Source organism: Mus caroli, chromosome 16 (genome assembly GCF_900094665.2).
Source record: "Mus caroli chromosome 16, CAROLI_EIJ_v1.1, whole genome shotgun sequence".
In the NCBI taxonomy this organism is placed as follows: Eukaryota; Metazoa; Chordata; class Mammalia; order Rodentia; family Muridae; genus Mus; species Mus caroli.
In genome coordinates, this window is record NC_034585.1 from 84,667,932 (window position 1) to 84,679,322 (window position 11,391).

Here is an 11,391-nt window from a genome sequence, read left to right on the forward strand (position 1 = left end):
TAAAAAAAAAAAAAAAAGAAAAGAAAAGAAAAGAAGAGAAAAGAAGACAAACAAACAAACACCCCCACAAATATACCTTCTGAATAAAATTCAGAAATCAACAAAATAATTTTTTCTTTAAGGTTTTCAAGACAAGGTTTCTCTGAAGTCTTGGTTGTCGTTCGCTTTATAGACCAAGTTTGGCTTCAAAAATCAAGAATTCCTCCTGCCTCTCCCTCTACCTGCCACATGCGTTTTGCCACCACTGCCCCGCTCAACACAATAATTTACAAAGCCATGTAGTTGGCTAACAGATTTTGTTTTCAATCTGACAAAAAAACAAATCGAGCAAGAAATAGTAAAATGGTTTGTCATAATGTAACATTTGAGTTTTAAGAAGTTTTAAAAAAAATATAATGAAACTATACTCTAAAACTGTACAATTCACTGGTTTTTAGAATACTGGACAACAATGAAGGGTCTTTATATAAATTTGGACAACCGCCATAATGGCACATACCTGTTATCCTACCACTCCGAAGAGCCAGGCACTGCTGCACACTCAGAAGTAGTCTGGGCTACAGTGTTACCTGCTAGTCAGAATTACAAAGAAAGACCCTGTTCTCAGGAAAGAGAAAGACTTGCATGTGACAACCACCATGGTTTAGCTATCCTTTGTTTGGTGGACTTAACTATTGTTTGTCAAATCTTAGGAATTAGATGATACATACACATTTTTAAAAATGTGTGGTGGCACCTGCACAAAGCCTTTAATCCCAGCACTTGGGAGGCAGAGGCAGGTAGATCTGTTTGAGTAGGAGGCCAGCCTGACCTACAAAGGAAGTTGGCAGAACTTCAAGTGCTATACAGAGAAACTTGTGGCGCTCACCCGTTCAGTAAGGTTAGCTGCCCAGGGATCCCCAAGCCTGTCTCCTCAGTGCTAGAGTTAGAGCCACAGATCAACAAGCCCAGACTTTTAAGTGGATGCTGGGATCCACAATCAGGACCTTATGCTGACACAACAAACACTACAGAAATGAGCCACATCCTCACTCTAGGCGTTCATTTGTAAGGGACACCATGTTACCTAAGGAGTTACAAGGCTCAATGGAGCACCTGCTGCTCTTGCACAACAACAGGTTCAGTTCCCTGTACCCACATGGTGGCTTTACAACCACCTATAACTGCAATTCTCAGAAATCTAACACCCCCTTCTGGCCTCTGCTGGCAGTGTGCACCTGATGCAGAGGCAAAATGCTCCTACAAATAAAATAAAACCTATAAAAACTTAGATACATTATAATAATAATGTAGTTATACCCTATGTAGGTAGGGTTTTATTGCTTCAGTTAAAAATTAGTGCTAACCAAGAACAGGGAGAGGACAAAATAGAAATCTCATTATTAAGTACATGAAAACACTGGAGATCTTTCAGAGGTAGATTTTATACTACAAAGTTGGTCAACTGCTTTAACACAATAGCTTATAGAGAGAGGCAACTCCACCAGTAGACTAGTAGCCTAGGGAATAGGATAAATAAGATCCGGTCTAAACACAACACATGCTCTGTTTATTCTTTACTTACCATTAAGTATTTGTAATATAAATACCATCAGGAATAAAATATCCCACCATCCTAGTATCTTGTTGGTTTAGACTCTTAAGTCCTAAAGGAGTACAGTGGCTCCTGCTGGGATTAACCAACATTCCACTGCCAAGCCTACATATAACCTAGAGCGTAAGTTCATCAGGAAATACCCATTTCCCCACCTCAAGTTGTCAGTTCCAAATAGTCAGTGTAAACTTTGGGTCAGTGTCTCCAGTCTTGTGATACACCTGTGCATATCCCTGTGTTTGAGCAATATTACTACTCAACTCTGCTGGTTATGTCAATGCCTTCTCCTCGCTGAGATTATGTTTCTAATATACTTGCAAAGAGCTAGAATAAGTGTCAAACATACAGTGAATATGGAGCTTTAAAACTGAAGCCTCATGAACAAAAACTATGCAGAATGTCATTACTAAATGACAAATGGGAAATGGGAATTCATACAGTAGTTTACAGTGGTATAAACAGGTAAAAATCAGACATGGGCTTTTGGGGTAAAAAGCATGACTGAATTAAAGACAGATGTCTGTGGTGTGTGGGAGCGTATGTGGAGGCCAGGTGACAACTTGACGGGGTGGTTTCACTCCTTTCGCCTTAGCTAAGGTTCCAGGGACTGAACTCAGGTGGTGAGACTCTCTCAGCGAGTACTTTCACTTGCCTCTCCGTGGGGTAGTTTTTGATTAAGATGATAACTGACACTAAAATCAATGCCGCACACATGGCCGGTATGAGGAGTTCTCAGTCTTATTGTCAGCCAGGCTTTTTATGTTCCTACCAGTCTCCCAGGGACTTCCTGCCTATAAACATGCTGCCTCATGTACAACTTTGTAATTAAAAGATTATTTTTTCTTCTTCAGTTAAGGGTATCTAGTCATTTAACTGTCTACTGAACAAAATTGTGAAGATTAAGTTTAGTAGCCACTGACAAAACAATTTACAGGTTGACGAATTGGCTCAGTGGTTAATAAGAGCACTGACTGCTCTTCCAGAGGTCCTGAGTGCAATTCTCAGCACCCACATGGTGGCTCACAACCATCTGTAATGGAATCTGATGCCCTCTTCTGGTGTGTCTGAAGAGAGGAACAGTGTACTCATATACATAAAATAAATAAATAAATAAATAAACCTTAAAAAAAAAAAACCACCAAAATTTTACTATTATTTGCCACTGTGACAGATGAATACAGTTTTAAAAGAAGTTGTATCAGGTACTGACTAGCTACACTTTTCTGCTGTGATACTTACTTGCAACTGGTATGAGTCTATGTATGTGTATACAATTCAAATGTCTTTTTTGGCCCTTTTTTAAACCTAATTACTGATTCTGTTTGTGAAAATAAGTGTCTGTGAAGAAAACCCAGCACTGTCAACTCTTCTGCCCATCTCGAGTCTGTTGGGGGGGGGGGACTAATCACATGGCTTAGACTATGGCACTCCAATTATCCAAACAAATGACAATTTTTGAGAGCTAACTGCATGGCTGCCCATTTTTAGTGGGTCTACTGTCCACTCACCTCTGATAAAACATAACAAGTGGAAAAACAAAAACAAAAAACCCAAAACAACAACAACAAAAAACCTAGTTTCTAATTCTTAACTGCTTCCCAGAGTTTCCCCTGGTTTTCAGATTAATCTAACCCAGCTACATGGTAAGGCGTCAGTTCATATACATCAGTAAAGAGCTCTACCTATGCTAGGCAGTGGTGGCGCACGCCTTTGATCCCAGCACTCGGGAGGCAGAGGCAGGCGGATTTCTGAGTTCCAGGCCAGCCTGGTCTACAGAGTTTGTTCCAGGACAGCCAAGACTAAACAGAGAAATCCTGTCCCGGGGAAAAAACAACAACAAACAAACAAACAAAACGTTCTAACTATAAAGTAAGGAATGTAACCAACAAGCCACACAAATGCTGAACATAATGGTCATTGTCAGGGGATATAATACTGTGTTATCAAGGTAATTTAAAATGTGATTTCAATGTGTACAGACATCCATACAAAGTAACTTGAAAATACTTAAACTGTGTCTTCTTCTAGCCCGTGGCCAAAAACCTACAACTTATTTCTGGCTGTAAACAAAGAAAACCATCATTTTGTCATCTTTCTAAAAAAAAAAAAAGGTATAGATTATCCCCAATTCTGTTTAACCATATGTAAAAACTAAATCTTTCTATTACTCATATTTATCTTTAAATGAATCTATTATTTATATAGGTAAGTTTTTCTGGAGCTAAATACTTGACAAAAATGTTAAAGAGGAACACATTTTTATCAACATTAGGGATAAGTGCTGTTGGAATGCCCTTCCATTATCACTGTAACTAGACTTCAAACCCTGGCAGAGACAGACTTGGGAATAGAAGAACTCGGTAACTAACAGAACCCACACTCTCCTGGAATCAGAGCACTGCACAGGCAAATCCTGTAAAGCTGCTAACACATTAGTACATCCCTTTTACAAAATAAGAGCATCCCAAAACCTTTTCCCACTCAGACCTCTCAATAAGGATCGATTTAAACAGTATAACATTGCAGGTTAAAAAACAGGCATAGTCTCAACAGAGATCTAAGTCCCATCGAACAATCGTCAACATCAAGGCACTTACAGTGTAAGCAGGGACAGCAAGCTCCCAGCTGACAGACTTCTCCTTTCAGGGTAAGTGCTGAGTCAAGAGCGGCCGCAGAGCATCAGCTTATAACCAAGTCCTCACAGCTTAATCTGTGTGACTTTAAAGGTAGCTGGGTCTTAAAAACTACTTCTCTTTCTTCCCCTCACTGCAAAGCAGCACTGTGTGCTGCCACACCTCAGTGCTAACACTCTCAGAAAGCTTCTTTGGTGCCGTAGTCATGTCAAGACTCTAGATGCTTCCTCTCCTTTTTCATTTTCTCACAAGCACAATAGTGCGACAGTGCTTGCCAGGGGCTGTTCCTGCATGGAACTTCTCCCAGCCCCCAAATACTTTGAGTTTAAACTTCTAATTAATATATATATATAAATACAGTTTGCTATTGCCTTTAACATTGAGAATCTAAAGGCGTCAAAGCGCAATGTGAGTACAACTGTCAGCTCAGAGGGATGTGCACAGGAATACATTTGACAAAGTTCATTGCAGTTTATCAGCAAAAATGGAAGAATTTAAGCACATTTAATGTGCACAAAAAGCAACATATGTACAAACACAGACTGTCTTTATTGGTCACAGGCCTCAATTCGCCATCTGATTGTCTGTTGGAAGCAACAGCTTAGGAGAGGACAAAAACAAAAAGAGCTATTTTTAAATAAATAAAAAAAATAGCTCATTTTCATTTAAAAAATTTACAGTCTTTTTATACATTCAAGATTTTAAAATTAGAGATATATGGGAGGGGTAGGATATATTCTTTGAAAGCCTAAAAATATAATTATAGGGGTTAAAAAATCTATAACGTTCTACCTTCCAAGTGCTGGGATTAAAGGCACCCACCACCCAGCTCAAAAATTCTGTAATTTTTACTCATTCCATAAACTTCAGCGAAATTTTAAACTTTCACACTGAGGAAAACCACACAGAAGAGTACAAAGTATTGGCCAACATGGACCTGCCTTAGTCCACCATCAAGACTTATTTATCAGTGTCTTTGAGAGAATAGTGCACCCAAATAGCAAGTTAATGAGTGCCTTTCTTTCTTCTTCTGTACCAAGCAGACGTCAGTGACATCATTCCTAATCTGTCTTCCTTTTACTATGCCCAACCTTCTCCTGCTGCTTTAAACTCACCTCTTCACATTCCTTCCCTGAACCTGCTTAATTCTCTCCTTTCAAGTTTATTTCATGTATATGGATGTTCTGTCTGAATGTATGTCTGTGCACAAGAAGAGGGCATCAGATTCCCTGAACCTGGAGTTACAGACTGGTGTGTGAGCAGCCAGGTCTCCAGCAAGAGCAGTCAGCACTCTTAAGCAGAGCAATGCCTCCAGCCCCAAAGCCTCTTCCTACTGCATAGACTAGGGTTTATGCCATATCACCCCAACAGCCCAATCGCATCTGATAGTCCCACCTCCTACCAAGACTAAACCTTATAGTGTAACACGCATAAACACATGGCCTGCCGTTCAGCAGTGCTAGTACACTGCTAGCTGGCTTCCCATCACCCATAAGGCAGCCTTTTCCTCTAACTACTCAAAACCAAACAACCAAAGAGTGCACTTGACCTCTTATTTCCTTATGCATTCAACCCCAAACTTCAAATTCTATTACCCTTAAAAGGCTCAGTGGCCATAAGTCTGTTGGCCAGTCCCTTAGTACTCTACAAAGCATATCAATTAAGCAAAGACGTTTACATTCAAACCCTGGCTCTGCCAATATTTAGAAATGGGCCCTTTCTTCGGTGAATTTTTATTTAACTTCTTTGAAAATCTGCCTCTCTCTATGTAACTGGATGTCTGTGCAAGGCTGTAGGAATACATACCTGTTAAAGCAGACATAAAGTGCCCAACAAGCCAAAGCATACTCTCTCTCTCCCCTGCACTCTGGAATTTGCACCAGCACCCATCTGAGAGTGACCCTGTCCCTGTTTTGGCTACTTCCAACTTTAAATACTACATTCCCTATGGCTTGCCAAAAACATCCATGTGACCGTTCCACACAACAGCTACTTAACCTATTTCACAACCAAACACACTTTCTTCTCCACCAAGCTTAATTTTGAAGACTGGCTTGCACTGATGGCACCACCACCATCTTGGCATCTAGAATACAGTGGCAAAAACCATTTATGGAACTGCTGGGCACCAAGTTCCCTGAATTACTTTGGCTCACATCCCTTCATGCCTCTCCCACATGACACCAATACAAACTGAACACAATCTTGCCATCTTACTACTTAAAACCTTTCATGTTTACCCACAGCCAAAAATGACATCAAGTCCTTTAGATGGGAAACATCACACCACACACTACCATCCACTGGTTCCCAGAATCAAACTGCTACCCACTTCTCAGCCCTGCTGCCCCTTCAAACTACCTCCTCTGAAATCCTAAAACTGAACCTTTTCTTCTGAGTCTTCACCGACACCTCATGGACGCCGCACAACCCACAGAGGAAAAACTCTTCTTTTCCTATCAGACCTGAGTGACAGAGTCTTCTGATGCTGGGCGTGGGGGCGCACGCCTTTGATCTCAGCACTTAGGAGGCAGAGGCAGGTGGATTTCTGAGTTCGAGGCCAGCCTGATCTACAGAGTGAGTTCCAGGACAGTCAGGGCTACACAGAGAAACCCTGTCTCAAAAACAAAACAAAACAACAACAAAAAGGACACTCAACATTTTTAAGCCTCCCGCAGACTTAGGAGATTCAATGTTACTGACAAGCACCTGACCTCCTCAGTGAGGTTGTTCTGAATGGGGGAGGAGAAAGAATGAGCACAAGACCTTAGGTTTTAGTTTGCAACTTAGCAGAGAGTTGGCAATGGCAGCATTCACCTAACAAGTGTAACTTCAAGTTCATAGACTAGGATGAAAGGGAAATCTATGAGAAAAGCCCTGTATGCCATTTAAAGGTCAAAATGCTATTTCCCCTTCTTAAAGAGCCACACACACAAGTTTCATATTTCAAAGCAATCAAACGGACTGCAATTTTAGGCTATTTTTCCTCATCCATTCAACCAGAAGCTTCAAATTTTATTATCCTTAAAAGGTTCGATGGCCTTAAGTCTTTAATCTGTTGCCCACTTCCTTAGTAATCTAAAAATCCTAATTCTGTGGAATGGTTAACACTAGATACCTCCACAATACCTTAAATAAGGAGTGAATGTTTCTGGTCTTTAAAAACACACGAAAAATTCTCCTTGTTCATTAAACCTTCAGGTTAGCTTTCACCTCAAGAGGTGTGTCTGAAATCTTAAGACCGGCATTTGTGTAAGTTCACCTCTATTCAAGAACCATTTGCCAGGCACCTGCTATGAGCACCTGCTAGGAGTGCAATTCTACCAAGTCAACGTCCAACTTGAGTAGTTCGTGAATTATCACTGACTTCTGGGATCCCACATTATTTTACTGCTTTGAAAATCATCTCTAGTCAACTCTTCTTTGTTATTGTTGTTGTTGTTTTGTTTTGTTTTGTTTTTTCGACACAGGGTTTCTCTGTATAGCCCTGGCTGTCCTGGAACTCACTTTGTAGACCAGGTTGGCCTAGAACTCAGAAATCTGCCTGCCTCTGCCTCCCAAGTGCCGGGATTAAAGGCGTGCGCCACCACCGCCAGGCCTCTAGTCAACTCTTTCATCTCACTTCCCATCACCAAGTGCCAACTACGGCTGTCTGGGAAGACATGGACTCCTCAGCTGAGGAAAAGTATTTTAAGGGGGTAATCTGTACAGCAATAAATATTCTCAACTGCAGGATTAATTGGAGGGTCCCCTTCTGCAGCGCTACGAATAGAAAGAGAAGTAACAACCTAATATTACTGCGAACTGAGCCACAGAAATCTCATTGTGAGATGAAGTAAGTTCTGACACCACATCAACACGTGTCAAACTATGACATCAGATTCCCTCAGTGGTAGTTTATCTTTAGTATTTGAAACGGGAAACATAATCCAACTTAATTCACAATAGTTTCCACTCTGTAACTGCGTTTTAAAGCATCAGTGGTCGTCTCCTCCTCCCACATCCATTCAGATAAATAAGACAGTATGGACTTTATGCCCCCCAAAGCAGCACCTGGAACGATCAGAGATACAACTCGAGAGAGCTTTAAGGCGGCAGGCAGCTTTGTTCCTGGTTTGGGGAGGTTTTCACATGTAAATGTCCCTGAGGAAGGGAGCTGAGGATTAAGTACCCCGAAGGGCGGTGCGAGGGTGAGCAGGTGGAGACCCAAGCAGCCTTTCTAGCGGACTAAATGGGGCGTACACTCGGCTCTCCCATTCAACTTTTTAGGTGTCACGATGTACAGAAAGGGCACGTTCTAGATAGAAAGCCCAAGGGAACTACCGCTCTGTGTTCATTTGTGAGCATGTCAATCCAGGAGGCGGGAGGGCAGACACCCTCTCTAAGTCTCCGCCAACCGGGATCAGAGTCCAGCGGCCGCCGCGTAGCGCCGCGGCCTGAGCAACAGGAGAGCCGAGGCGGCTGCTACGCCGGCTCCGGGACTCGCGGGAACTCCCGCCCCTGAGTCGGCCCGCCCGCGCTCCGTTGCAGCCCCTGGCGGGATCCCGGCCCCGTAAAGCCGATAACCCGGCCGGGAGCAGCATAAGGGCCACGTTGAAGAAGCGGGAGTCGGCACAGGCCGGAAGGGGGCGAAGGGGCACTGGCGGGGGAGGGGCGCGGGGTCAGCCCCCGGCGGTGGCCGCGACCTCTCCCCGGCTCCAGGCCCGCTGTCCCGGAACCCGGGGCAGGAAGCGTCCCCGCCCGGACTCGGTTCTCGAAAGCCCTCGGGCAGCGAGAGAAGCGGCCCCGGCGTGGCCCGCACCAGCCCTAACCCCAAGCACTCCTCACCTCCTGGTTGAAGGCGTTGACGGCGTCCATGTTCGCGCGCGTTGCGGCGGCGGCTGCTCCGGGCCCGCCGGTCACATAGACCTGGAGCGGCGGCTGAGTAGGGCCGGGTGCCGGCAGGGCCCTTGGGCGTGGAGGGGGAGGAGGACGGGAGGCGACGAGCGGCGGAGGCCGAGCAGGAAGGGGCTGCGGCCGAGGCGGCGAGGCTGGGCCGGTCGAACGCAGGCAGAGGCGGCGGGCCCCTGCTCAGTCCCGTGCGCCGGAGGAGGGATGGGAGGCGGCGGCAGCGCGGGGCTCCAACATGTCCGTTTGGCGGCGGCGGCTGCGCTCTGCGTCGCGCTGACACGGCCCCCCGCGCCCTCCCTCACGCACTGGCCCACACTGGCCGGGCCGGCGAGCGGGCGGGCCTCTCTGTCTCTCTCCTCTCTTTCGCCAGCAGGATGGCGGCAGCGACCCGAGTGCACGCCGCGCGAAGCACCCTGGGACAGCTCGGGCCTCCAAGCGCTTCCTGCGCCCGGCTCCGCCCCGCTCGTGCTTGGCTCCGCCCACGCCCCGCCCCGCCGCGCGGAGCCGCGAGCGTGTGACCGCGCGTTGTCGCGCGCTTTCCCGCCGGTTGCGGCTGCGGAGAGTTCCCGTCTTCTGGGCTCAGGATCCAGACGATGGCTCCAGGGGTGCATTGTGCCCGGGCAGGACTACGCCCTGCTGCTGCGACAAACAAAGCGCGGAGGGTGAGCGTCTGCAGTCTCCAAGTCCCCTGCTTCGACTTGCGTGCGGACCTGGTGGACGCCCTGAGCAACTTCCGAGGACTGGGCTCCCGAACCCCTAACGCTAATTTCCCCAAACCCCGTTGGGTCGCTCTCGGTAGAAGTGCTGTTCTGATTCACTTTCCTTGAGTTCTCACCGCCTGCCGCGCGCTGCGACCGCTGTCTGTTGGGTGTGTGAAAAATGAAAGTTTTTCTGTAGAAACCTCACTTTTGTGGAGCATGAGTATAAAAGCAAGAGGGCCTGACTCGTACTGGAAGTTGGGGACTACTTCCCGTAGAAAAGGGCGAGCATCCTAAAAGAATTCGAGAAAGGAGGGGCCCTCAGGACCTTGCGCGGTACGCCATCACCTCTCCTTGGAGGACAACCTGCTGTTACTTAGGGAAAGCAACTGGCCCTACCGAGACCAGATCCTAGCAGAGTTAGGATTTTGTTCTTAAGGGGGCATCGTGCAGGTTGACATCCTGCAAAGTATGCATGCGAAAGAAAGTGGGTCCCGGAACACCATGGCTTCGGGCCCTGGAGATGATGAGGCTGAAGGTATCAGCCACTGGAGGAAAGACACAGAATGGTGTTCCGGAGGGAAAATGCACACTGCTTCTTGAAGGACATGAGTGCTGGGTTTGCGTCAACTTGGTAATAATTTCAGGAAGGAATGAGTTTGAGGGAGTAATGGCTAATCTTCTTTGTCAATGCCTATGAACAGTGCCCTCATTTAAGTCAGTCTAGTTCAGTTAACCACCATGCCCAAGGTTATCTGGCTGGATGGTTATCTTTGTGGGCTCTAGCCATCCGAGCTGTCCCTGGGATAGTTAACTGAGGGCTTCTGCGATATGGGTAACGTCCAGGAAAATGGCTGAGAGGAGGTAGATACCTGGGATTCAATACTGCACAGCTAACAGGAGCTGAAAGGGCAGACAGACAAGGAGCAGAGGTGTTTAAGAACAAGATGTTTGGCCGGGCACACGCCATTAATCCCAGTACTCAGTACTCGGGAGGCAGAAGCAGGTGAATTTCTGAGTTCGAGGCCAGCCTGGTCTACAGAGTGAGTTCCAGGACAGCCAGGGCTACACAGAGAAACCCTGTCTCGGAAAAAAAAAAAAAAGAAAAGAAAATCTCAGCCCTATCCAAGGCTGTAGGTTCAACTTGGACAGGGTAAGGATCAGGAAATACCTCTCCATAGGATAGCTGTGGTTAACAAGAATTAATAAAGTTCAAAGTAACCATTAGAGAGGACCCTGAATATATCCCACACACAGAAGTAATAAGACAGTCGGTGGTGGCACACACCTTAAATCCATTGCTCTGGGGTTAGAGGCAGGTGGATCTCAGAGATCAAAGCCAGCCTGGTCTACAGAGCAAATTCTAGAACAGAAAAAACAAAACAAAACCTCATTTAAAAGACAAAAATAAATAAATAATAAAATTTTGCTTTAATGGCTGTCTCACCCTGAGCTAACCATTACTCATTGTTTTTGTTTGTTTGTTTGTTTGTTTGTTTTATTTTTTGAGACAGGGTTTCTCTGTGTAGCCCTGGCTGTCCTGGAACTCACTCTGTAGACCAGGCTGGCCTCGAAC

At 45.6% G+C, this 11,391-nt stretch overlaps 1 protein-coding gene across 8 annotated transcripts in view; it reads right to left on the minus strand.

Moving 5' to 3' along the window:
• The window catches only part of Scaf4 (SR-related CTD associated factor 4), a 54,663-nt gene extending 45,114 nt beyond the window's left edge, over nucleotides 1-9,549 (minus strand). For 4 of the 8 annotated variants that reach the window (XM_021185539.2, XM_021185537.2, XM_021185536.2 and 1 more), the window contains exon 1: nucleotides 9,055-9,527. In XM_021185539.2, the coding sequence (XP_021041198.1) occupies nucleotides 9,055-9,084 (30 nt within the window). In that variant the 5' untranslated portion in view covers nucleotides 9,085-9,527. Of the gene's footprint in view, nucleotides 1-9,054 lie in introns of all 8 variants that reach the window. The other 4 variants (XM_021185532.2, XM_021185538.2, XM_021185533.2 and 1 more) reach the window with 2 other exon arrangements.
• Between the last annotated feature and the right edge of the window lie 1,842 nt (nucleotides 9,550-11,391).